The sequence below is a fragment of the Rhea americana genome, unplaced genomic scaffold (genome assembly GCF_003343005.1).
Source record: "Rhea americana isolate MKP2758 unplaced genomic scaffold, rheAme1 scaffold_420, whole genome shotgun sequence".
Taxonomy (NCBI): Eukaryota; Metazoa; Chordata; class Aves; order Rheiformes; family Rheidae; genus Rhea; species Rhea americana.
In genome coordinates, this window is record NW_028186558.1 from 80919 (window position 1) to 105736 (window position 24818).

General features: G+C 61.9%; 4 protein-coding genes across 4 annotated transcripts in view; 2 read left to right on the forward strand and 2 right to left on the reverse strand.

Annotated features, from left to right (window-relative positions):
• The window catches only part of DNMT1 (DNA methyltransferase 1), an 18813-nt gene extending 3310 nt beyond the window's left edge, over positions 1 to 15503 (forward strand). Inside the window, exons 2-33 of the mRNA XM_085315139.1 lie at positions 37 to 144; positions 245 to 515; positions 1292 to 1364; positions 1656 to 1740; positions 1885 to 1925; positions 2659 to 2710; positions 3071 to 3154; positions 3245 to 3354; positions 3466 to 3584; positions 3940 to 4032; positions 5184 to 5335; positions 5769 to 5956; positions 6587 to 6776; positions 7013 to 7110; positions 7274 to 7421; positions 7626 to 7741; positions 7982 to 8183; positions 8292 to 8425; positions 8847 to 9020; positions 9675 to 9896; positions 10564 to 10756; positions 11259 to 11349; positions 11995 to 12129; positions 12343 to 12625; positions 12735 to 12876; positions 13130 to 13296; positions 13399 to 13576; positions 13975 to 14170; positions 14242 to 14405; positions 14493 to 14609; positions 14703 to 14793; positions 15188 to 15503. Coding sequence (XP_085171265.1) covers positions 37 to 144; positions 245 to 515; positions 1292 to 1364; positions 1656 to 1740; positions 1885 to 1925; positions 2659 to 2710; positions 3071 to 3154; positions 3245 to 3354; positions 3466 to 3584; positions 3940 to 4032; positions 5184 to 5335; positions 5769 to 5956; positions 6587 to 6776; positions 7013 to 7110; positions 7274 to 7421; positions 7626 to 7741; positions 7982 to 8183; positions 8292 to 8425; positions 8847 to 9020; positions 9675 to 9896; positions 10564 to 10756; positions 11259 to 11349; positions 11995 to 12129; positions 12343 to 12625; positions 12735 to 12876; positions 13130 to 13296; positions 13399 to 13576; positions 13975 to 14170; positions 14242 to 14405; positions 14493 to 14609; positions 14703 to 14793; positions 15188 to 15225 — 4455 coding nt within the window. The 3' untranslated portion in view covers positions 15226 to 15503. The remainder of the gene's footprint in view (positions 1 to 36; positions 145 to 244; positions 516 to 1291; positions 1365 to 1655; positions 1741 to 1884; positions 1926 to 2658; positions 2711 to 3070; positions 3155 to 3244; positions 3355 to 3465; positions 3585 to 3939; positions 4033 to 5183; positions 5336 to 5768; positions 5957 to 6586; positions 6777 to 7012; positions 7111 to 7273; positions 7422 to 7625; positions 7742 to 7981; positions 8184 to 8291; positions 8426 to 8846; positions 9021 to 9674; positions 9897 to 10563; positions 10757 to 11258; positions 11350 to 11994; positions 12130 to 12342; positions 12626 to 12734; positions 12877 to 13129; positions 13297 to 13398; positions 13577 to 13974; positions 14171 to 14241; positions 14406 to 14492; positions 14610 to 14702; positions 14794 to 15187) is intronic.
• A 100-nt stretch (positions 15504 to 15603) lies between these two features.
• Positions 15604 to 18886, forward strand: EIF3G (eukaryotic translation initiation factor 3 subunit G). The gene is made up of 11 exons (XM_085315165.1): positions 15604 to 15704; positions 16034 to 16083; positions 16570 to 16662; positions 16742 to 16830; positions 17070 to 17129; positions 17430 to 17534; positions 17644 to 17833; positions 17998 to 18105; positions 18312 to 18448; positions 18542 to 18648; positions 18790 to 18886. Exons 1-11 carry the CDS (start codon positions 15685 to 15687, stop codon positions 18803 to 18805), a joined length of 975 nt encoding a protein of 324 aa, XP_085171291.1. The 5' UTR covers positions 15604 to 15684; the 3' UTR covers positions 18806 to 18886.
• A 359-nt stretch (positions 18887 to 19245) lies between these two features.
• On the reverse strand, positions 19246 to 21089 carry P2RY11 (purinergic receptor P2Y11). The gene has a single exon (XM_085315166.1). It carries the CDS (start codon positions 20330 to 20332, stop codon positions 19382 to 19384), a length of 951 nt encoding a protein of 316 aa, XP_085171292.1. The 5' UTR covers positions 20333 to 21089; the 3' UTR covers positions 19246 to 19381.
• A 230-nt stretch (positions 21090 to 21319) lies between these two features.
• The window catches only part of PPAN (peter pan homolog), a 5132-nt gene continuing 1633 nt past the window's right edge, over positions 21320 to 24818 (reverse strand). Inside the window, exons 2-12 of the mRNA XM_085315140.1 lie at positions 24502 to 24672; positions 24267 to 24368; positions 23909 to 23959; positions 23631 to 23801; positions 23477 to 23553; positions 22941 to 23048; positions 22738 to 22861; positions 22472 to 22550; positions 22237 to 22366; positions 22015 to 22172; positions 21320 to 21794 (exon numbers count right to left, since the gene is read on the reverse strand). Coding sequence (XP_085171266.1) covers positions 21418 to 21794; positions 22015 to 22172; positions 22237 to 22366; positions 22472 to 22550; positions 22738 to 22861; positions 22941 to 23048; positions 23477 to 23553; positions 23631 to 23801; positions 23909 to 23959; positions 24267 to 24368; positions 24502 to 24672 — 1548 coding nt within the window. The 3' untranslated portion in view covers positions 21320 to 21417. The remainder of the gene's footprint in view (positions 21795 to 22014; positions 22173 to 22236; positions 22367 to 22471; positions 22551 to 22737; positions 22862 to 22940; positions 23049 to 23476; positions 23554 to 23630; positions 23802 to 23908; positions 23960 to 24266; positions 24369 to 24501; positions 24673 to 24818) is intronic.

Here is a 24818-nt window from a genome sequence, read left to right on the forward strand (position 1 = left end):
CTCGCCCGCCTGACGCCCTCCCCTCCGTCCCCGCAGGAGTGTGTCAGGGAGAAGCTGAGCCTCATCCATGGCTTCTTGCAAGCGGACGTGCAGAACCAGCTGATCGAGCTCGAGACCAAGCTGCGGCGCGAGGAGCTGTCGGAGGTGAGGCCCCGCGCGCGCTGAGCGGCCGCATGGCCGGCCTCGGCCGCTGCCGCGCCGCGGGCGGGCGTTAACCGCTGCCCTTCTCTCCCCGCCGGCCCAGGAGAGGTACTTGGCCAAGGTGAAAGCCCTGCTCCACAGGGAGCTCTCGGCGGAGAACGGAGACGCCTCGCCGCTGCTCCAGGCGTCCAACGGCTGCTCCAAGAACGGCGCCTATGGGAGCGATGAGGACTCGGAGCGGGCAGGCCCGGATGGGGAGGAGGACAGCGCGATGGAGATGGAGGAAGCGGCGGCCTCGTCCTCCTCCTCTTCGTCAGCTCCCACGCCGCGGGCGCGCAAGGCCAGGAGGAGCAGATCCAACGGGGAGAGCAAAAGTAACGGAGGCAGCGTGCGGCCGGGAACGCCCCGCTGCGCTGCGAGGCTCCTCTCCCTGCGGATCGGGGGCCACGGGGCTGGGAGGGACCCTGGGAGCCCGCGCAGCCCAAACCCCCCATCCCAGCCGCCGTCCCTCGCCTCCGCGGCGAGACCTTGGCTGCCGCTGCGCTGGATTCCCGGCAGCCTGGCGAAGGGCTGCCCCGAGGGCCGGCCAGCGCAGCTCTCCCGGCCGGGAGCTCCGGGGCCGGGGCTGTTCGGGGCGCCCCGGCTCCAAGGCGGCCGGCCGCCCTGCGCTCCCCCAGCTGCGCGCCAGGCTGGCGTCAGTACGCGCTTGCTTTTAAGGACCGTCGGGTCCAGAGGCGTTGGGAGGCCGAGGAGAAACTCCCCGAGCAGCCGCGGGCCGCAACAGAGCAGCCGTGCAGCTCCCTCGCGCGAGGGGCTCTGCGCACGTGTAACCTTCGCTTAGAAAGCAGCAGCTTGGCCTGCAGAAACAGCCCGCTGCGGTCCAATACGAAGCGGGAGCGCGGGGGCTCCTGGGCATGCGGAGGGGCTGCTGGCGCGGAAAGCGGAGCCTCCCGGGAGGGTTTCGGGGCCTCTGCGACTTGCCCTGGGAGGGGGGAGCGTGAGGGAGGATGTTGCTCATCTGCTGCCACCCCGGCCCCGTGGCTCGTGTCAGTGAAAGCCAGGCCGTGGGGCGTTGCTGGAGGGGATTTCCTAGAGGTGGAGGGCAGCGAGTCTCTGCCCCTAATGCAGTTCCTTGCTGTTTTTCCGACAGAGTCTCCTGCCAGTTCCCGAGTCACTCGGAGCTCCGGCCGGCAGCCGTCCATCCTGGCCATGTTTTCCAAAGGGTCAGTACGTTCACAGAGCGGGGACCTCCTGGGGCTTTGGCCCTCTTCTCCTTCCATGTGCTGTGCTGAGCCTTTGGGGTCGATAGGTTTGCTCCCAAAACTGGCGGGTCTGTGGTTACCCAGGAGGGCCGGCCCCGAGGGCCAGCCGGGCAGCGTCCAGCAGCGCCTGGCTTCAGGCTGCAGACCRGCATCGGGGAGCCTGCCTGGACGTCCAGCCTCTTGCCCCACTGGAAAGYTCTTTGCTTCTGGTGTTGAACCCAAGAGTTGAGTCTTTGTGTTTAAAACTGGCAGAGCCAACAAACGGAAGTCAGACGAGGTGAATGGGGAAGTGAAGCAAGAGAAGAGCGTGGAGAAGGAGGAAGAGGAGCTGGAAGAGGTGCGTACCGGAGCTGTTTGCGSACGAGGTCTTGGCTGGGCCACCACCAACCTGTGGTCGTGCACGTTGTTCTGGAGGGCGTCGTGCGCTCCAGCCACAGGCACTATCCTCCTCTTAGGCCTTTTCTTTCTTTCCTCCCTGAAGGAACAAGATGAGAAAAGGATTAAAATTGAAACCAAAGAAGGGTAAGAAGGAGAGTTGTACATACACGTATTTTCTGAGGGGGTGTTTGGGCCGGTGCATGTTGGTGCCTGTGTTTGCCCACAGCAGAAGACAGCCGTGAAGGACTCAATGGCAATGAACGTTTCTGTCTGCATTGGCACTGTTAGTGCGGGAGGGAGGCAGCACTGTGTAAATCGGGGCAGTTTAGCTCCCAAGAGGAAGATGTTTCAGTGATGAAGCACCTCGAACGATGGACTGGTTCAGAGATCCTTCTGCTTTGCGCGTGCAGTTAGTTGTYCTGTTGCTGAAGGTAAACGATGCCCCTGAGCTCCACGGCCCAGGTCCACCGATGCCTGGCTCCCGTTCGAACTGAACTTTGCGTTGTCAGCTTTCTCTGTTGTGTTTTGGCTCTGGCCCAAGCGACGGAAGCGTTCGAGTGCCGTTAAAAGTTGGCTTGTCCAGATGTGCCACTGGACTGAACAAGCGCCTGCTCCCACCCTCCTGCGAGGCGGTAGCGTAGATCGAACCGCCCCAGCGTCGCTGCTCTAGCCTCTTGCAGGAGATCAGTCGCCCACGGGGCAGTGGGCAGAGCGCAGAGACCTCCGTGCCGGGCGAGGAGGGACTCCCGGGCCCTCCACACTGCTGCGAGACTCGCAGCCCGCTCTACCCTCCTGGCCACGTCAGCTGTAGGGGGCTCTTGGGAGGTTTTGCTGCTCTGTATCTTTATTCCTTCTCTTTATATGTTCTTACACCCAGGTCTGAGATAAAAGATGAAATTACTCAGGTTAAAACTACAACACCTGCTAAAGTAAGTTACTTTTTCTGTTCACATCTCAGCATTTCTGGTGCTTGTTTATTTTTTCAGCTGTTTCAAGCAGTTAGTTTCGTTAAGGGAAAGATAATACCCTTAGTGGCACACGCAGCTTCCAAAAAATAGTGGCTGAGGCGTGCTAGAGAGCAGCACAGCCTGCACGAGCGGGGCCAGGGCGAGAGCTGACCTCCCTTAGCGGTGGAGCAGAGGATGCCACCTGGAACTGAGGGCGTCTGTTTGGCTACTTGGACGYTTGGGGAAGGAGGGCTGGACTAGGGCTGCTTGGTGGGGAAGGAGCTTTGTGCCGTGGGTTGAAGCGTGACGAGAGAAGCTCATGCCATCCTCTGCATCTCGCAGACCACCCCTCCCAAGTGCGTCGACTGCAGGCAGTACCTCGATGACCCTGACCTCAAATTCTTCCAGGGGGATCCTGATGATGCTGTAAGTGACTTGCTGCTCCCTCGTTTGGGTCTGGGGAACGCTGTCAGAACAGAAACGCTCTTTCAATGCGCTCGTTTCTCTCTCACTTAGCTGGAGGAGCCAGAAATGCTGACAGATGAGCGCTTATCTCTTTTTGACGCTAACGAAGATGGGTTTGAAAGCTATGAGGACTTGCCGCAGCATAAAGTTACCTCTTTTAGGTGAGATTTCCTGCATCCAGGGAAACTGGCTAGGAAAATCAGCTTTATTTTTAAATCTCATGGTGCAGTGCACAAACCAGAAACTTTCCYCCTCATTTTTCTTCCCAACAGTGTCTATGACAAACGAGGTCACTTGTGCCCATTTGACACTGGCCTGATAGAGAGGAATATAGAGCTGTATTTTAGCGGTGCGGTGAAACCGATATACGATGACAACCCATGTCTGGACGGTGAGTCTGGCTCAGAGGAACCTCGAAGGCTGCGGGTGGGATGTCCTGCCCTGCTCTCGTCAGCCTGTGCTCTAAGGATGGATTCGGCAGCAAGGAGCGGGTAGCAAGYGCTGCTCTGCTTATGCCTGCAAGGCATGTGGGGACACTGGTTCTGAGCCGAAATGTAGCAGCCTCAGGCTACTGGGCTGCTGCATTTTCCCCTGAACTCTCAGCTCGATGCTGTGGGCAAAACAGAGTTAATTCTGACTGAGCAGTGTTTTGTGTTGCTGTTTCTCGTCCATAGCTGCTTGCGCCTGGGTGTGGGGCAGCAAGACCTGTGGGCCAGTGACTGAAATCTGTGTCTTCTCCCCTTCAGGTGGTGTGAGAGCCAAGAAGCTAGGACCCATAAATGCCTGGTGGATCACCGGTTTTGATGGAGGGGAGAAGGCCTTGATCGGCTTCACCACAGGTGGGTGCGCAAGGGGCGGGAAGCTTGGCTCCGAGAGCACCGTGCGTTGGGTTAGGTGTCCGTGCTGCACATTTGACTGTTGGAGAAGCTTCGTGTGGGTTTGTGGATGTTGCTGCTATGGTGAACTTGCACCTTCAAGCACGTGACGTGAAATGGAGGTGGAAGACTATGCTGATGCTCTGGTTTGGGCTTATTTAGCTCAGTCAGCAGCAATTTTGTTTATGCTAAACTTGCATAAAGCCTCCTGCCAAGTTCAGTTCATTCACAGCTGTGAACCGTCCCCGGCRCAAGACCTGAGGCTTGCGGTGCGTGCCCCTGCTGCAGGGAGGGACGATCGGGCTGTGAGAACCGCAGCGAGCCAGGTGGCTTGACGTGTTGCCTCCCGGCGGCACGTGTGCAGCCTCCCTTCCCAGGCAGGACCTGTCCTCCAGSTCCTGCTCCGCAGGAGCCTGTCGATGCAACGTGCAGGCTGGTCGGGGTCRTTCTCAGAAAGAACTTTCTATTTGCTCTTGACCTTTGTTGCTTTCTTGCTCCATTCCTTGGGCTTTCCAGAAGTGTTTGTGTTGAGAAAAGTCTTGGAGAAGTGCCCAGCTCCAGTGTGTTCATGACTTTAAATGTCCCTGMGGGCTTTTTTTTCGGCATCCTGCTCTGCAGTTGAATTGGGGGAAGAAGCAAAGGTCTGGAGGATTTAAAAGCTTTTTGCTTCGCTATTTCTGCAAGGAACATAACCCTTCCAATAACCTGTTCTGTTCAAAGCAAAGGTGGTATCAGAGGACTTCATTTGCTGATGCACAGGAGAGTTGTTTGTAGTGACAGAAAAACCCTGGATTGTCTTTGGTTTCTAATTAGGTAACAGCACACCAAGAATAAAAGACTAGTCCATGGGTAGTATGAATGCTAGTCTGTGCCCCACCTCAATTTGCTGCCCCTACTGCTTTGGTGTTGATAGGTGGGTGAGCGTTGGCCCTGGCTAGTGGTAGAGCTGCTTCTGGGCTTCTCTGTGCACTTAGGTCGTATCCTGGTGCCATCCCTTGTAACAGTGCAGACAGGCTGGCCTCCCCCGAGAACCCCTACCGCTGCAGCCCTAGCTCAGCCTTTACTGCCAACTTCCCCCAGTATTTACCATCTGCTGCACTCTCCCTTTGCCACAGCCTTTGCGGATTACATCCTGATGGAGCCCAGCGAGGAGTACGCACCCATCTTTGCACTTATGCAAGAGAAGATCTACATGAGCAAAATTGTCGTTGAGTTCCTGCAGAATAACCGTGATGTCAGCTACGAGGATCTGCTGAACAAGATCGAGGTGAGCGGCTGGCAGCAGCGCGTGCCTTTGCTCGACAGCCACGAGGCTGGTCCTCTCCAGAGTAGCCCCTGTCATTTGATGACGTGCAGTGAGYTAGCGTGGCCTCGTGGCAGGTGGTCAGGAACATGCTATGTGCCATGTCCAGCTGGTGTCAGGGACAGCTGGCTGCACCAGGTGTGCAAAGGGAATCACTTGTTCCGGTGTTGCTTGGTGGTTGCTCTTTGTGTGGGAGACAAAGCTGGTGCACGAAAAAGCCTGAGGAACCGTTTCTGTTCCTCTCACACAGAGATGGGTCCAACCTCAAAGGAGACGCTGTCTGTCCTCCCAGAAGCTGACCTTCGCAGCTCTTCCTCACCTGCAGCGCCTGGGGGGACGCTGTGCACCGTAGGGGTGTTGCACCGCAGCCCTTTCCCTAACCTACCTGTCCTTGCAGACCACAGTGCCTCCCGCAGGGCTGAACTTCAACCGCTTCACGGAGGACTCGCTCCTGCGGCATGCCCAGTTCGTGGTGGAGCAGGTAGAAAGCTACGATGAAGCTGGGGACAGCGACGAGCCACCTGTCCTCATCACACCCTGCATGAGAGACTTGATCAAGTTAGCTGGAGTCACCCTGGGGAAGAGGTAAGCACTGTGTCCCCTGGCTTTGTGGGTGCAGCCTCTGTATCTTGGCCTTTCTGCTCTCTTTGGCCTTGCAGCTTGCCAGGAGATGCTCAGCAGGTTAGTTTCCATCCGCCCAGCTGCTTTGCACATAGGATCATTCCAGGATAACCGTTTTGCATGTTACTTGCTGAGATGACTTGAGGATTTGGACTAGATGCTTTCATAGCATGGAGAACACTGAGAAATTTGGRCATAAACTCTCCTGAAACTGGCACTGTGGAAAACCCTTTGCCCACTGCTGCCCAAGGGAAGGAAAGTCATCTGGTAGCTGGAGGCAGGGTTGGGGCCCTGGCGACTGGCCTTGCTCTTTGTGCTGCTGCTGCAGTGTCTCTTGGGGAGCCTGTGCGAGTTGCAGCTTGTGCTCGGGTTCTGCTCCCTGGAGCGGAACTGGTTTCCACCAGCGTGGAGAGCCCGTTGCATGATCCTGTCATAGTCCTTTACTGTCAGGCGCCCCATGGCGAGCTCTGTTCCCTGGGGACCTTTTCCCCTGGTCACGGGCTGTTCAGAAGTCGGGGATTGCGTGGTGGGGCTGTGAGCTATTGGCAGCGTGAGGCGCAGGCTCCCCTCTCACCGTCCCGTCCTTGGTTACAGGCGAGCTGCGAGGCGGCAGGCCATCCGGCATCCCACCAAAATAGACAAGGACAAAGGCCCCACCAAGGCCACYACCACCAAGCTGGTGTACCTCATCTTCGACACCTTCTTCTCTGAGCAGATCGAGAAGGATGAGAAGGAGGAGGATAAGGAGAATGCTACGAAGCGCCGGCGCTGTGGCGTCTGCGAGGTAACTGCAGGCTTGCAGGAAGCCAGCTGCATCCTGCATCTCCTGCCCTCATTCCACCTCAGAGATCTCAGCCCCTATTGGGTCGTCCCACAGTGGTTTGACCCCCAATGCTGTGTCTCTGAGGGTAGAGAAGCAATTCCTGAGGGCACCAAGCTTCCCTGGGTCCCTGTCACTCCTGCCTGGGGCGTCTCTGCTGCATCTGCCYGTGCTCACTCTACCCTCTCTCCCTGCTGCAGGTCTGTCAGCAGCCTGAGTGTGGCAAGTGCAAGGCTTGCCAGAACATGGTGAAGTTTGGGGGAAGCGGACGAAGTAAGCAGGCCTGTTTGCAGAGGAGGTACGGACTAGGGCGGGCAGTKGGGTCTCAGCTGGTCCAGGCCTCTCTGGAAGTTCTTGCTCAGRAGAGGGGGATTGCGGGGCTCAGCTTGGCCTTGCTGATGTCCCATCTGGGCTGGTCCCTGCACAAAGCCCTGCTGCAATGACGGTCACTGTGTCCCCAGATGCCCCAACCTGGCTGTTCGAGAGGCTGATGAAGATGAAGAAGTGGATGACAACATCCCCGAGATGCCGTCGCCCAAGAAGATGCTGCAGGGCAGGAAGAAGAAGCAGAACAAGAGCCGCATTTCCTGGGTGGGGGAGCCCATCAAGGTGAGGCTGGGCGGGCATGTGTGCCGCTAATCCAGCAGGAAGGGGGGAGCCCTGCTTCCCTCCCGCTGCAGCTGACGGAGCCAGGGCGCGCGATCAGGCTGCGGAGGGGACTGCGTTGGCCACTTGCAGGCAGAGGCACGTGGCTGTATTGCTCGCTGTCACAGGGCTTTAACAGGACTCTCCGACTGTCCCTTGTCTCTGCAGAGCGATGGGAAGAAGGACTACTACCAGAAGGTGTGCATCGACTCGGAGACTTTGGAGGTGGGGGACTGTGTCTCTGTCAGCCCCGACGATCCCACCAAGCCCCTCTACCTCGCCAGGTTGGTGCTGTGGGGCTGAAAAGCTGGGTCTCTGCTCGTGATGGGGTAGGTTTGCACAGGGACAGCTGACATGACCTGCCAGGGCTGCTCGGTAGAGCAGGAGTGGAGCCTGATTGCTCTCCCCACCAAACCGTGCTGCTGTCTAAGGTCTCCTTAGCTCTGGCAAGGCTTGGAGCAACATGACTGYTCGTCTGCAGCCCTTTCTTGGCGCCCCGTAATCTGGGCTCCTTTCCCTCCCAGGGTGACTGCCATGTGGGAGGACAGCAGCGGCCAGATGTTCCATGCCCACTGGTTCTGCCCTGGCTCAGACACCGTCCTGGGAGCCACCTCTGACCCCCTGGAGCTCTTCTTGGTGGATGAATGCGAGGACATGCAGCTGTCCTACATCCACGGCAAAGTCACAGTTATCTACAAGGCGCCTTCAGAGAACTGGTCCATGGAGGTGGGTGACAGCCCTGCAAACCCCGGCTGGCTGCAGCCATTAATAGCATGTCAGCTGCCAGGAGAGACCCAGCGGTGCCAGGCCCTGTGAATATATCTCTCCCAGCAGGGCGGGCTGGATATGGAGATCAAGATGGTGGAAGATGACGGGAGAACCTACTTTTACCAGATGTGGTACGACCAGGAGTACGCTCGGTTCGAGTCTCCTCCAAAAACTCAGCCCACAGAAGACAACAAATATAAGTGAGTGCGTGTGGGAAAGCAGCTTGCAGGGCATTGCAGAGGAGCTTTCCAGCCATGCTCATGGCTAAATTTAGCTGCAACTTGCTGCTCAGTAGTGGCGTGATTGCTCACCTCCTGGCTGACGGGCGACAGACTTTGAAGGARGAGAACATGCTTGTTGCAGTGCTTCCCCAAGCACAGAGCTGAAGGCAGAGCCAGCTAGTATCCTTTCCCTCGACCCAGCCAGCTGAGGGACATGTTTTAACTATCGCTTATTGTGCAAAAGGCAGCCTTGACCGCTGTGGACTCCTGGGGCGAGGGAGAGCTGCCGTCCCGTTGCTGGAGCTGCTCTGCCGCAGCTGGCACCTCTCAGCTATGGGCTGCACCCTGGTCAGCCTCCCCGGGGTTCCCATCACGGCGCTCTGCTGTCCTTCACCTGCAGGTTCTGCATGAGCTGCACACGTCTAGACGAGGTGAGGCAAAAGGAGATACCCAAAGTGGCTGAGCCCCTGGAGGAAGGGGACGGGAAGATGTTCTACGCGATGGCAACCAAGAATGGAGTGCAGTACAGGGTAGGAGACGGCGTCTACCTCCTGCCGGAAGCCTTTTCCTTCAGGTTGGTGCTTGCAGGGGGCTGTAAGCACTTCTAAGGACMCTACCCTGTGCAGCATTTAGGTAGGAGAGGAGATAGCAGTCCCTGGGCAGYATGAATCCTGCCTGTGAACTAAGCACCCATTACACTCACTCACAAAAGCTCAGGTTAGAAATAAAGGTGCCTTTGTCACTGGTTTCACCTGCAGACATTGAATTGCGAGACATTTCTTTGCTAAGGCAATCCTGACTGCTGAACCACTGTATTTTGGCTGATGAACTGAAATCCCTGTATATTTCTTTTGTTCCAAAGAAAGAGAATGGCTGCGAGTAGATGATTGACTGAGACTCTGCCTGCTGCCTATAATTATGGGAAGAGTTAGGGCAAAGCTCCCTTTGGGAAGAGGGTTGGAGGTAGCAAGCTGCAGGTRTCTTGGTTTGTGCCGGGCGTCTTTGCAGTCTGCACGGCTGCACATGCGTGGGGCTGTCGAGCCTGGCTGTAAAACGTTAGCGCGCTGCGGAGTGGGTGGCTTSGCCATCCTCACCGCCTCTCTGCAACACGGAGAGGAGAGCAGGTTGAAGCAGGCAGGGATGGGGGAGGAGGATGCCCTGTGCTGCTGTGTCCTGGGGGAAAGAGGTATCCCAGCCTCCTTCCCTCACCTGCTCCCATGCTCCCCAGTATGAAGCCTGCCAGCCCAGCCAAGCGCCCCAAGAAGGAGGCAGTGGATGAGGAGCTGCACCCGGAGCACTACCGAAAGTACTCGGAGTACATCAAGGGCAGCAACCTGGATGCCCCTGACCCATACCGTGTGGGCCGCATCAAAGAGATCTTCTGCAACATCCGCAGCAACGGCAAGCCCAACGAGGCCGACATCAAGCTACGCATCTACAAGTTCTACAGGTGAACAGCCTCAGGGCCGCGCTGTCGGGAGCCGGTCTGCGCTGCTTGGGTGCGGAGCGAGGAAGGGGCTCGCCCTGCTTCCCGGCTCCATGGGGCTGGGAAGAGCTGTGTGCCTCCAACACAGGGACGCTCCTGAGACAGGACCTCGAGCATCTCTGTTTGGTTAGTGCGGCTGCTTGAGTGGGATTTCCTTGTCAGTCAGGGAGCAGACTGGTGCTGAGCAGCATCACCAGTGCCATTCTGGGTTGCAGGTGTTTACCCAAACATTTGCAGGCTCTTAGTCATCTCCCACACACCATGGGGAGACAAGTGCAAAGAGCCTTGACAGCAGGACAGGAACTTAGACACTTAGACCGGGTACACTTTGAGCATAACAGCTCTACCTGCTTCAGATCTTTCTGTCTTTAAATTTGTTTACCAGCTTCAGTGCCAAATCCCTCCTTTCCCCCAAGAACACCCAGAGAGCTCCCTTTGGTATGAAACAACTCCTTCCTTTAGTGCTGTGCCCAAGCGATGGTAGTAAACACGTGCAGGAGGAGGAAATAAACCCGCTTCTCTCTGGGGAGCCAGAGCAGTGCAGTGGAACGAGCACTGGAGCCTGAGCCGGGTCAGGGTGAGGAGCTTTCCTGGAACATTTTCCCTGAGCCAGAGTGTTCTTTCCCTGCAGGCCCGAGAACACGCACAAGTCCATGAAAGCCAGTTACCATGCCGACATCAACCTCCTGTACTGGAGCGATGAGGAGACAATGGTTGACTTTCGGGCTGTGCAGGGCCGCTGCACCGTGGTGTATGGGGAGGACCTAACYGAAAGCATCCAGGACTATTCTGACAGCGGGCTCGACCGCTTCTACTTCTTGGAGGTGAGGGTCCTGCAGGAGCCAGCAGGCCTGGCTGTGTCCCCAGGCATGCCGAGTCTGGGGGACTGTGCCTGAGCAGGGGGATGGAGCTCTGCGCCTGCGCCATGGAGATCCTGCAGCRCCACAAGTCCAGGGCTCTCCTCTGCCGCAGTGCTGGCACATGAACAAGTGCCCGTAGCTGCACGCAGAACTTTGCAGCCTTTTGGGGGACTAAGTCTCAGATAGAAAGAATACTTTAATTTAAAGCCACCAAGAATCTGTTGTTGACCCCTGGAGCAGTTGCTGTCTGTGGAGGTGAAGGGCTGTGTTCAGACCTCCAGTGGCCTTTCTGGCACCTGAGACAGGCAGACATCCCTGAGGCCATGCAGGGAGACAGGGTGCATCCTCTGCACACCCCAGCACTGCTCCTGTGTTGTTCCCTCAGTTTTCACAATTCAGATGGGGTAATGGCAATGGCTCTGCCAGTTCTTTGTGGTAAAGTGTCCTGATCTCTTTCTCTTCCCAGGCTTACAACGCAAAAACCAAGAGCTTTGAAGATCCTCCAAACCATGCGCGGAGCTCTGGGAATAAAGGGAAGGGGAAAGGGAAAGGGAAAGGTAATTCTGGCTGGGGAGGTCTCGAGTCAGTGAACCAGCTTGTCTGCCGTTACTTGCGGTGGAGTAGAGATAAGGCCTCCCACTAACCAGATGTTTCTGTGTACTTCTCCTGCTCTGATGTTCTCACAGGATGCAGCTATGTGGTCTGCAGCTTTATTTCTAAGAGAAAGCCATGTGTGGCTTAGTCTTTCCAAATTAAACCTTGCAGTGACGGTGCAGGGTYCCTTGTGCTTTGCTCTGTCCCTGTTCTGTGGTGCCCTCAAAGATCTTGAAGCCTTTTACCTACCGGCCACCCTTTGCTGGGTTGGTTGCTCCACAGTGCAGGGCTTCATACCCTGCTGCCAGAGGGGAACATTGCCCGTACGGGGAGCTGCCCTGTGAGTTAAGGCAGCTCCAGCCTTACCACAGAAATGGTCTGTGGCTAAGGGCTGTTGGGTGGAAAGGAATTGCACTGGGGAAAGATGAAGAAGTTCCCTTCCAAATGCAAGGGTGTATTCTGACAATGGCAGTGAAACAATTACGGATAGAAARGTGCTTTAAGCTGGTGTGTTAACTGCTGCGGAGAAAGGGAGAAGAATTTGCCTTGTAAGCACTAAGAGGAGGAAATGACTTTGCCTTTTGATGTTATCTGGGCTCTGTTGGCAGGCAAAGGCAAAGGGAAATCGTCTGTGACCTGCGAGCAGAGYGAGCAGGAGCCAGCTGACCTGAAGCTGCCCAAGCTGCGTACCTTAGACGTGTTCTCTGGCTGTGGAGGGCTGTCTGAGGGCTTCCACCAGGCAGGTGAGCCGCAGAGCCAGGACGGCAGCTGGGAGATGACCAGAGCTCGCGAGGAGATGGGAATCGGTGCTGGCCTCTCGCTGGCCAAGCTCCTGCTTGGTGTCTCAGTCCCTTTGCTGGGCACGGTGTTTGGGATGGAGCGTGAGCTGGATCAGGTGGTGTGAGGAAATCGTGGCTGCACAAGCACAAGACCTTCTGCCTTGTCTTCCTCCCCAGGTGTGTCGGAAACGCTCTGGGCCATCGAGATGTGGGAGCCAGCCGCCCAGGCCTTCCGGCTGAACAATCCTGGCACCACCGTGTTCACGGAGGACTGCAACGTCCTGCTGAAGCTGGTCATGTCTGGTGAGAAGACCAACTCACTGGGGCAGAAGCTCCCACAGAAGGGGGATGTGGAGATGCTGTGTGGTGGTCCCCCGTGCCAGGGCTTCAGTGGCATGAACCGCTTCAACTCCCGCACCTACTCCAAGTTCAAGAACTCCCTGGTGGTCTCCTTTCTCAGGTGAGCGGGCCAAGGCAAAGAGCTTGCAGATTGGTGGCTTGTGCCGAAGGACCCAGATGTTGCATGTTGCTCTGTCTSTCTGCTCACGTGTCCCTTTCTCTCTTTGCAGCTACTGTGACTACTACAGGCCACGGTTCTTTTTGCTGGAGAATGTGAGGAACTTCGTGTCCTTCAAGCGCTCCATGGTTTTGAAGCTCACCTTGCGATGCCTTGTCCGCATGGGTTATCAGTGCACCTTTGGGGTCCTGCAGGTAGGGCGGTCACRGCGTGCACAGGGCACTTCCCTTAACCGTGGGTCCTGAGGCAGTTCTCTAGGGCTAAAACCCCTCTCTAGGCTGGCTCTGCAATGAACTATAACCTCTGAAGGAGCTATCTGCTGTGTTACTGCTCAAGCACCCTCCACCGTGGTCTGGTGGAGGGGACACTCCCGGCCCTTTCAGGGCCCTGGCAGATGGGGATGCTCGAGGCCTCGTTGCTGTCTGCTCAGGAGTCTCCTTTTCTCAGGCTGGTCAATACGGCGTGGCCCAGACGCGGCGGAGAGCCATCGTTCTTGCTGCGGCCCCTGGTGAGAAGCTGCCCATGTTCCCCGAACCGCTGCACGTGTTCGCGCCCCGTGCCTGCCAGCTGAGCGTCGTGGTGGATGACAAGAAATTCGTTAGCAATATCACCCGGTGAGCCTCCGAAGCARTGCGGGGCTGGGGCGTTCACAGGGCAGGACGAGTGCTGTGGGTCTCGGGTGGGGGCTGCTCTCATCGCTCGCTCCTGCCTCCCAGGACGTACTCCGGCCCCTTCCGAACCATCACGGTGCGGGACACCATGTCCGACCTGCCGGAGGTCAGGAACGGAGCCTCCGCCCTGGAGATCTCCTACAACGGGGAGCCCCAGTCCTGGTTCCAGAGGCAGATCCGGGGCTCTCAGTATCAGCCCATCCTCAGGGACCATATCTGCAAGGTGCGGGGGCTCCGCGGCGGGCCGGGCGACAGCGCTTCCGTGCTGCGCGGGCATCCCCCAGACGCGGATGGCGAGCGGGGCGGGGGGAGGCCGTGCCTAGATGTGGGTCCGGGGTTAGGTCTGGGGTGTTGCGTGGGCAGCGCTGTGCGAACGGGGAGCGAGAGAGGCAGCGTGTAACCCGGAGACTCCTTCCCGCTCCGGGTTGGGGCGGGGGGGAAGATGAGGCTTGCAGCGGTGCAGGGACCGGTCCYTTTCCCGCAGCCTTTCCCAGAGGTAGGAACGGGGCTGCAGTCCCGCTCCTGGGTTGCGCTGTGCTGCTCCGCTGCCTTCGCCCCGCGGCGAGGTCCCGGGGCCGGTGGCCGTCGGCGGGCGGTAACGCGGGGGCTTGGCGTCCGCAGGACATGAGCGCCCTGGTCGCAGCGCGGATGAGGCACATCCCCCTGGCCCCCGGCTCCGACTGGCGGGACCTGCCCAACATCGAGGTGCGGCTGTCGGAYGGCACGACCACGCGGAAGCTGCGCTACACGCACCACGAGAAGAAGAACGGCCGCAGCAGCTCCGGGGCGCTGCGGGGCGTGTGCTCGTGCGCGGAAGGTAGGCGCCAGCCCCGCGGCGGTCGCGGCGCCCCGCGGCGCCCTCCCCTCACCCTTCCCCGTCTACCCCAGGCAAGCCCTGCGACCCCGCCGACCGGCAGTTCAACACGCTCATCCCCTGGTGCCTGCCCCACACCGGGAACCGGCACAACCACTGGGCCGGGCTCTAYGGGCGCCTGGAGTGGGACGGCTTCTTCAGCACCACCGTCACCAACCCCGAGCCCATGGGCAAGCAGGTGGGTGCGCGGCCGGGCCCCAAAGCGCAGCCCCGGGGCTCCGCGCCGGCCCCGGCTCAGCCGCCTCCTGTCTCCCTTGCGTCCCAGGGCCGGGTGCTGCACCCGGAGCAGCACCGAGTGGTGAGCGTGAGGGAGTGCGCCAGGTCCCAGGGCTTCCCCGATACCTACCGGCTCTTCGGGAACATCCTCGACAAGCACAGACAGGTGAGCGGAGCCCGCCGGAGCGCGGCCCCCGGCCCCAGCGCGTGGGGCGAGCGGAGCCGGCGCCAGCGTGACCCTCCCTCCCTCCGTCGGCAGGTCGGGAACGCAGTGCCTCCTCCTCTAGCCAAGGCCATCGGGCTGGAGATCAAGTCGTGTGTGTTGGCAAAGCTGAGAGAAGACACCGTGGGTAGGTCCYGGGGGCGAAGCCCCGCGGCCGGGCTCCGGCCAGTGGCCTGCTCCGCGCAGAGGGGCAGCTCGGGGGGCTGCTGGCCCTGCCCTCCCCTGCTTCCCGCAGCAGGAGCAGCCTCTTCCCAGGATCCCCTCTTGCCGGCCGGGATGGGCTTCGCCTGGCCCCGCAGGGATGTCCCGGATCGGGGGGATTCCTGTCGCTCGGAGCGGGAGGCTGGGGATCCCCGGCCCCGTGGTGGGGGTGCAGGCTCCCCAGGCAGCTCCCCCCCACATTCAGGGCGATTCCCCAGCATCCGGGGCAAATTCCCTCCTCCGGGGCAGTTCCCCCACATCCAGGGCGAACCCCCCCGGTCCGCGGTGGCCCCGTCACCCCCTCCCCGCTCTCTCCGCAGAGACCAGCAGCCCGGAGAAGATGGAAACCGCCGACTAGCGCCCGCCGCTCCCGTCTCCGCTCCGGGACTCCCAAACATGCACTGATTTATTTTGCCCCCCGTTTTGTTTTTATTTTGGGTTTTGTTTCGGGGCCCGGCCCGGGCCCGCCGCCCCCACGCCGCTGCCGCGGCCCGGGGATGGGGGGTGGGGGGAAGGGGGGCCGTTTTTATGACGCATTGTATTGAAAATAATCGGCCGCTTTGTACAAGTGGGAATTAATACTTTATGTAGTTTTTATATGTTGTAATATTTCTTCAAATAAATCTCTCCTATAAATTATAACCGCTCTCCCCAGTGGGCCGGAGGGGGGGGGGCCGGTTGCCCCGGGCAACACTTCCCGGCATTCCGCGCGCCTCGTGCCCCGCCCCTTCCGGGTTGGCCGCGCTTCCGGCAGCGGCGGCGCCGGAAGTGCCGGCGCGTCCTTCCGGTCGGTGCGCGTGAGGGCGGCGAGAGCGCGATGCCGACGGGCGACTACGAGTGAGGCGGCGGCGGGGCCGGGGGGAGGGCGGCGGGCCGGGCTGGGGCCTGGCGGGGCCGGGGGAGCGGTGGGGGCCGCGGGGCGCAGCTGCCAGCAGGGCGCAGGCCCGGGGGGGTGAGGCGGGAGCGGGGCCGGGACATGGCCGCGCCCCGGGGGTATCGGGCCGGGCCGGAGCGCGGCGGGACCGGGGCGGATATCGGGCTGGGCCGGAGCGCCGCGGGGCTGAGGGTATCGGGCCGGGCCGGGCCGGAACCGCGGCGGAACCGCGGGGAAGCGGGAGCCGCGTCCCCGCTGGCGGGGCCGGTCTCAGGCTCTGGCGTTTCCGCAGCTCCAAGCCCAGCTGGGCCGACCAGGTGGAAGAGGAGGGCGGAGACGACGGTGAGTGGCGCAGGTGGCGCTGGCTGTGGGCCGAGATTCCTGCTCTTTCCCCCTGTCGCTCATCCTGTTCCCGGCTCGGTGCTTGGGGTTTCTTCCAGACCCTGTAGGAGCAGCTCTTTCTCCTAAGATGCTCACCTTATACCTGGGGCTCAAAACAGTCAGGTTTCTCTTCCCTATGGCTGATCCGTAAAAGATTATGTCTGGCCTAGGACAGGGAGCAGGGCCCCTCTCCGAGTTCCTTACCTGTATCATGGATTTGAGGAACCTGAGGGAACTGGAGTGACTGATATTTCCTACCCTTTTGCTGGTGCCCAGRAGGACACCAGGAAGCAGTTGTCCCGCTGGGTGTGCGGCATGGAGCGGCCTACTGGCACCCCAGTAGCAGGAAAGGCCCTCGATGGCTGTGTGTTGCCTGCAGGAGGGGATAGCCGCRTGGGGAGCCCCCAGGGCTATGCCGGCGGTGAGTCCCCGCTTCTCTTCCTGTAGACAAATGCATCACCAGCGAGCTGCTGAAGGACATCCCGCTGAGCGGGGTGCTGGGCGGCAGCCTGAGCGCGGAGGCCGAGCTGCTGAAAGGAGGTGAGAGCCGCCCGCGGCACGCGGGACTGTTCCGGTGGCTGCTCGCCTCGCRGCCAGCTCACCGCCTCCTCTCCCGCAGGTCCGCTGCCCTCCCCGAAGGAGCTCATCAACGGCAACATCAAGACCATCACGGAGTACCGAGAGGAGGAGGATGGGCGCAAGGTGAAGGTGAGCTTTGCAACCCAGGCGGCAGTTCAGGCCTGTGTCCCTCTTTCCCAAGAGGGTTTGGTCCCGCCAGCGCAGCTGGATGCGAGCTGTTCCCAAGCGCTGGGCTGATCCTGRGGGGCCGTGCTGAGGGCGTCTCGTCAGACTTGGGTTCAGCTCTGCCTCGGGCTGCCCCAGTCTGGGCCAGAAGTGCGTCTTGGGCCGTCCCTCTGGTGGTGACAGGCTCTGTTGTACCCCTGCAGATCATCCGCACCTTCCGGATTGAAACCAGGAAGGCCTCCAAGGCGGTGGCCCGCAGGAAGGTGAGCGTGCTCCGTGCAGGGTCAGAGAGGCTGCTCTGCTTGGAGAGAGAAAGGTAGAAACTGCTTCCTCTCTCAGCCTTTCCGCTGTACATATTACTTGTCCTTGATCTCTTTGCTGTCTTTCCAAATTACCTGTGCTTAGGGGTCACTTTCCTCCTTGTCTGTGGTATCTGCTTTGCATTCAGTGCCAGTGAGGCTGTCTCGGTCCTAAGCATTGCGCAGCGCTCGAGAATGTGTCACGCGAGTGGGTCTCTCCCTCGCAACCTTCCCCCTTCCTGAACAGCCTCTGGTTCTCCCCAGAACTGGAAGAAGTTTGGCAACTCTGAGTTCGATGCCCCCGGTCCTAACGTGGCCACCACCACGGTGAGCGACGATGTCTTCATGACCTTCATCACCAGCAAGGAGGTGAGTCCGGAAGGGCGGGAGCCGGCGGGATGCGGGGAGCCCGTGGCAGCCGGTGTGGGTGCGGGAATGTTGTGCCTCTGCGGTGCTGAGGAGTCTTTCCTGTGTCCAGGATCTGAACTGCCAGGAGGAGGAGGATCCCATGAACAAGCTGAAGGGGCAGAAGATCGTGTCGTGCCGTATCTGCAAGGGCGACCACTGGACCACGCGCTGCCCCTACAAGGACACCCTGGGGCCRATGCAGAAGGAGCTGGCCGAGCAGCTGGGGCTCTCCACAGGCGAGAAGGAGAAGCTCCCGGGAGGTGCGGTGTCTGTTTGTCTTAGCTGCGTTCGTCCTTTCCCGAAGGATTTGGGTTCTGGAGGTGGAGTTAGGGGCTGGCTCCAGCCCCTCTGTGCCTCACCGTGACGTTGCAGTGCCGCGGGAAGGAGGAGGGAGTCACTCTGATGTTGCTTTTTCTGCCCTTAGAGCCGGAGCCGGTGCAGGCCCAGCAGAGCAAGACGGGCAAGTACGTCCCGCCCAGCCTGCGGGACGGAGCCTGCCGCCGCGGGGAGTCCATGCAGCCCAACCGCAGGGGTAAGCGTCGTCCTGGGGCGGGCGCAGCCCGTCTGTGCGCTCCGACTCTCCGCTCCTGTCCTGCCTCCGCTGTTCCGTGCCCGCTGCGGGCCTGGGCCGTGCCCCGCGCGCGAGGCCGCGCCGCTCGGGGGCGGCRAGGCCTTTGGCGCCCTGCGCGTGTCCCCAGTCCTCCCAGCGGCCCTGACCTGCCCGACCTTCCGCCCCAGCTGATGACAATGCCACCATCCGTGTCACCAACCTGTCTGAGGACACGCGCGAGACCGACCTGCAGGAGCTGTTCCGCCCCTTCGGTTCCATTTCTAGGATCTACTTAGCCAAGGACAAGACCACCGGGCAGTCCAAGGTGAGATGGGCAGGGAGGGATTCCCCGCGGGCTCGCGAGGGCTGGGGGCAGAYGCCCCGCTTGCCCTCACTGTCTCGATTTTGTCCCGCCCAGGGTTTTGCCTTCATCAGCTTCCACCGCCGGGAGGATGCGGCCCGCGCTATTGCCGGGGTGTCTGGATTTGGCTACGATCACCTGATCCTCAACGTGGAATGGGCCAAGTAAGCGTGCGGGACGGGGGCAGCGCACAGCCCGTCCCTGCTGTGGGGGGACCCACACGTGCACCCAGCTCCGCTGCTGCGGGCCGGGGCGTCGGCGTGTGGCTGCCCCGGTTCTGACTGTGGTTTCTGCCTCTCCTACAGGCCTTCCACCAACTGAACCCGCTGTGCTGTCACTGCTGGCTGCTGTCTAGAGCGATCGGTGTCCCTAAATAAAGGCGTGTGGTCTAGTACGCACAAACGTGTCGCTGTGTTGCGCCTCCTCACCTCGCAGGGACTTGCTGCCAGGCTGGGAGCAGCCCTGTCCGCCTCGCGCGCAGGAAGCCAGGGTTGTGTCCGACTGCCAGGCTGGGCCGGGCTCTGCCTTCAGACACCTCCCACGAGCCGCTCGTGTGACTCACTGCCACCTTGGTTGTGTCTCGCTCAGGGGCACGTGGTGCACGTCCGGCCGCTGTGCTGTGGCTGGCAGTGCCCGAGCTGGCAGTGCGGGATGGGGAAGGGCGCAGCCGCTCTCTGGGGACGACGGGCTCCTGGCGCCCAGGGTTTCGGCTAGATCGAGGCCTGTCAAAAAGCGACACAAGGCCGTGGTGGTGGTATAAGCTTTAATTCCAGCCCTTCCACATTAGGCTTATCCTTGCCCTGCGTGGGACGCCGCTGCCCTTTCCGGGACCTCCGGCCCTGTCCGCCTCGGGGCTGCGCTGCGTCCTCCGCCGCGGCCTCCCTCCCTCGCTGGCTCCTAGGCTGCTCGCTGGAGCTCCACGTGCTCCAGCCGCTCCGCATTGGCGGTGCAGCCGCAGCAGCCCTGCATGCTGTCGGCCAGGGCCGCGTAGAGCAGCGGGTGCACGCAGATGTTGAAGTTGACGAGGATCTTGCAGACCTGGGCCGCGGTGTGGATCGCCTGGGAGACGGAGCAGTCCTCCGGGCCCGAGCGCGGCAGGCGGCGCCCCAGGTTGATGTTGCGGAAGACGTGGTAGGGCAGGTAGGAGAGCGCGTAGAGGGCCACCCCTGCCCCCACCAGCAGCCCCACCTTGCGCTTCTCCAGCCGGCTGATGTGGGGGTTGCGGAAGACGGTGCGGACGATGGCAGCGTAGCAGGAGGCGGTGAGCAGGAAGGGCAGCCCGCAGCCCAGCACRGCCAGCAGCAGGCTGTAGGGGTAGAAACGGGGCAGCCGCTCCGGCGAGGCGCTGCCCAGGCACTCTGTGTTGCCTGCGTTGCCCTGCAGCTCGGAGAAGGCCAGCGTSGGGGCCGAGAGCGCCCCGGCCAGCACCCAGACGGCCGCGCTCAGCGCCTTGGCGTGGTGCGGCTGCAGCCGCCCGTGCACCCGCAGCGGGTAGACGATGCCCAGGTACCGGTTGAGGCTGATGCAGGTGACGAAGAAGATGCTGCCGTAGAGGTTGCAGTTGAAGAGGAAGCGCTCCATCTTGCACAGGACCGGCCCGTAGCGCCAGTGCTTGGGCGGGTAGTAGTAGGCGGCCAGGAGGGGCAGCGAGAGCGAGTAGAGCATGCCGCTGACGGCCAGGTGGAAGGAGTAGACGATGCCCGAGTGCCAGGCGTGCTCGTGCACCACGAAGCGGTAGACGGCRAAGGCGTTGCCGAAGAGCGCCGGTGGGAACTGCAGCGCCAGCACGGGCCACAGCTCCTGCTGGACCCTGCTGAAGTTGCCGCAGTGGCTGACCGAGGCGTTCATCCGGGGGCTGTGCAGCGCCTCGCCGGCTGCGGGAGGGGAGGGGATGAGGCCCTGCCGGCCCGGCGGGGACTGTGCAGCGCTGTTAACGAGCGGGAAGGGCGGGCAGCGTGGGAAGGCGCCTGGCGAGGTACCGCTGCGYGCAGCACAGCTGACAAACCGCTGAGCCGAAGCTGAGAGCAGCTGGTGGAAGCGTGGTGCGAGGCGAGCAGCGAAGTGCAGACACTGACATGGGTTGGTGAGCGCCTGCCTTGCACCTGGGCTGAAGCCCTGCAGTGGGGCCAGAGTGTGCCGCGCTGGCCCCACTCCCACGGAGGGGGAAGCAGAGAGGACCCTGCTGCGCTGGGCCCGGCCCCCACCCGTTCCAGCCCCGCCACTCGCCTCGTCCTGCCTGCGCCGCGGGGTCGGCTCCTGCGTCCTGCCTGTGCCGCGGGGCCAGCTCCTGTGCCGCTGCTCCCTCACCGAGCCCCGGTGCTGCCTTGTCTCCTCCCCTCAGCTTCGGTCCCTCCCTTCTCAGCAGAGTAAGGCACAGGACGCAGAAGGGTCACATCCTGCCCCGTGCTGGGGACAGCACAGGCTGGGAGCTGGGCCCTGCACCGCAGGTCTCGCCCCCACCCCGAGAAGCCCCGCGGCCGCCAGGGCCCCTCTCGCCTTGCCTGGGGCGGCAGGGCTGGGCACTTCCTCTTCTGTGGCGCAGGGGAGCCCTGCAGCTGCCCGGGGCACGCAGGAGCCACCCGCTCCCGTCTCCTTCCTGCCAGGGCCGGGCGCTCGGCCTGGGCGATGCGGCCGGAGATATGCTCCGGCCGATTAAATCGGGGGCCCTGCGGTCGGGTGAGCGGCGCTTCGCTCACGAAACCCTTGAGCATTATGAAAAGGGCGGCGGTGCAGTGGCAGGCAGCCCGGGGTGGCCAGGGGAAACTGTTACAGCCCGCAGAGCGGCATGGTGTTTCTGCTCCCCCCTGCCCAGAGCCCAGCAGAGSCACACGCAGCTGTTCAGAGCACTGTATTGAGCAGGAGGAGGAACAGGGCCTCTGGGAGGCAGCTACCGCTTCCCCCTTAGTCTGTGCACGCAGCAGCCGGCTGGTGTCTCAGCGCTTCCCCTTGCTGGCATGCCCTCGCCGCCTGAAAACAGTTTTCCCCTTTGTCAGCASCTTCCCTCGCCCCTTCGGTCTGGAGGGAGCGAGTTTGGGGCCTTTACGTCCATCCTCGTGACGTGGACGCCTAGGTCCTTGTCTCGGCTTTCGACCCGGTGCTCCTTGTGGCTGCCTCATCCCGCTGCGGGGCTGCGAGTCCGTCTGTCCAGGGCCTCCTGCGCGTGGCCACGGCTTCCCATGCTTGGCCCGGCGGGTGGGCCGCGGGCTGGCAGTGCCGCCGGGCTGCTCCGGCTGGCTGGACCGCTGACGCTTCCTCGGCAGGGCGGAGCCCGAGGGTCCTCGCTTCCTCTTGGTGCGCTTGGGGAACAGATCTTGGGAAGAGACGCCAAAGGAGGAGGGAGAGGCTCAGAGGTGCAGCYGGGACCAGCGGGAGGGAGCAGCGCTGGTGCCGTCCCTTGCACCRGTGGGGAGGTGTCAGTGCGTTTACTTTGAGCCAAGATCACGGAAAACTCAAGGTTTTTGCATCATCACCAGCTCCCTGGAGCGAGGAGGGGATGTGGGAGGCTCAACCCCTTCCCCTGCAGGACTCACCTTCATCCGGCTCCTCGCCCACCTCCTGCCGGTAATACTCCGCGTCGCTCTCGTCCGACTGCTCAGCCGGATCCTGCTGCTCCGGCGCCCCAGGGTCCTCAGCGTCGCTGTCACCGTCCTGCCCCCGTCTCCTCCGGATCCCCGCCAGGCTCTTCTTCCTGCAACACCCGGCATCAGCCTCGGCCGGGCGCGCCGCGCCCCGCCGCCCTGCCCCGCCACCACCTGTGAGCCTCGCGCTGCTGCCGCTTGCGCTCCACGTCTGCCTCCTGCTTCTGGCGCCGCTCCGCCTTCAGCTGCAGCTTCGCCTCCTTCCGAGCCAGGATCTCCTGGACCTCTGCCTCCGTCTTGTGAACTGGGGAGGGAACGGAGCTGAGAGACGGAGGCCCCAGGTGCCGCGCAGGCAGGCTGCCGGGACGGCGCCCGAGCCCCGGGCTGCGGCAGGGGCTGCGTTGCTTACTGAAGCTGTGGTAGAGCACGTTGCCCTGGGCCAGGCCCTCCTCCACCTTGACGAGCTGCAGGGTCATGCGGGGCCCGATCTGCGGGAAGGAGGCGTGCGGAGTCCTGTCAGGCTCCGCCCGGAGCCCTCACGGCTCCCGGCACGGTCGCGGCGTCCCCCCGGATCAGAACGTTTACTTGGGCGATCACGGGCAAGTCAAGGTCTCCGTGTCGTCACCTCCGGGGGGGGTGAGCGCCGCCCCCGCTGGCCCCCTCGTCCCCCCAGACCTCAGTGAGGCGCACGGCGCTCTGCTGCGCCTTCATGTTCCCTCGGCCCGCGTAGGCCTGCGGCAGCTCCAGGATGTTGTGGGTCCCGTCCTGCTCGGCCTCGCTCTCGGACAGGTTTATGTCTCTGCGGGAGAGCAAAGTGTGGTGCGAGGGCCAGGCTGCCCCTCCCGCCCCGCCCGCGGAGCCGGGCGCCCCGCGCTCACTTGATCAGCAGCTCACTGATGTCTTCCAGGCGGCTCATGTTGGGGAACTTCTCCTGCAGCAGCTTCTTGAGGCCTTTGCTCACGCCGACGGGAACGACCTTCACGCTGCTGCGAGGGCGAGGAGGGAGCAGTCAGGGTAACGGTGCTGCGCGGACCCCGTGCACCGTGGGGCTGGGCAGCCGCAGGATGTGGACAGGTTGGAGGCTGCCCAGAGCGTCTTGGGGACAAACCACCGTGATGTAACCCAAGGAAAGGTGCCAGCGCCGTCCCCAGAGCCTGGTGGCAACTGTGGGGCGGCCGGGGCCGAGCACCGCAGAGAGGAAACCACCTGCACGCTGCCTGCTGCTGACAGGAGGCCGAGAGCCGCCGAGGAAGGAAGCGGTGGCAGAGAGCAGCCAGGTGCCTCAGAGCGTTTACTTCTGCGACATCACGGGGACATCAGCAGCTGCATCCTCATCATGGGAACCCAGGGAGAGCGCGCTCCCAGCCCCGGGGACCCAGACGCGCGGGGAGATGGGGGYTCGCGCAGCACTCACTAGTGCCGGAAGTCCAGGAGCTGCGTCTCCGCRTCGTAGCTGATGAGCAAACACCTCTTGATGTTGTTGAGGTTGACCTGCGGCGGCGGGGAGGAGGAGAGGCTGCAGCTAAGAACCGCACCGCAGCAGGGAGGCGTCGCGCCGCCTCGTTTACCTTGTGGACGTTGATGGAGGGGAACATGTTCTGGAACATGCTGGCCATGAGCTTGATGTGGATCTGCTGGAGGCCGAAGTTGCTGAGCACCAAGAGCGGGTGGTGGGTGAACTGCTGCTCATGCATGCGGTGCCGCTTCAGCGAGGAGACCACGTCCTTGATGAGCGCGTACTGCGGAGCGGAGYGGCGGCCGTGAGCCGGGCAGGGAGGGGGCTCCGTCCCGGCCAGCGGGAAGGTGAAGGGCTCCGGCTCCTCCAGGATGTCGCCTGGACACCTACCTGAGTGACCTTGAAAGTCAGCGTCGGGCCGCCGGGGAGGCGAAAGAGCTTCTGCAGGGGGAGAGGAGCAGGTGCTCAGGGCTGGGGAAAGCTGCCGCCAGCCCTCGTGGCCCCCCGCCGCTGCCACAGATGCATCAGTGCGTTTACTTTGAACTAAATCACAGCAGAAACTCAGCAGAGTTTTGTCATCATCTGCATCTGCTTCGGGAGAGGGAAGGGATCCCCAAAGGGCCCTGGTGCCTCCCACTCCACTGGCCCCAGGACGGGAGAGTTGTTAGCAAGGGCAAGCTACAGCCTGGTTGCTGTGGAGAGAAGAGCCCCCGGGGCCAGCGCACGCGGAGCAGCGCCTGCTACTCACAAAGTTGATGCTCGAGGGCGATTTGCTGAAGACCAGGAAATGCGTCACCCCCAGGGGCCCGGCCACTGCCACAAAGTCCTTCAGCGAGTTCTTCTTCCGGACCTGCGGCACACAGCTGAGGTCCAGCCCCTCGTCCTCCGCGCCCCGGCCCGCTCCCACCGCGCAGGGCGGATGCGCCCGGAGCAGCAGCAGGAGCCAGGCGCCGGTGGAAGCGGCGCAGCAGGGCCGAGCTCACCTTGAGCGCCCGAGCGGTGTAGGGCTCCATCACCTTCCGCACGTCCAGGATGAGCTGCCGCACATTCTTGCCCACGCGCCCGCGGTGGAAGACGAAGGAGTGGGGGACAGTGCTGAACTCCTGCTGCGCGTTGTGCAGGGCAGCCGCCCGCTCCTTCTTCTGGTTCTTGGTCTGCGGATGCAGCGGGGGTCAGGGCAGGGGGCTGCAAGGTCTGGCTGCGTCCCTCGACACGGGCACTGCTGTGTCGGGGCAGCCCTTCCCTGGGACAGCCCAGACCCCCAGGAGAGCCCGGCCTCCCCGATCCTCTCCTGCCCCCC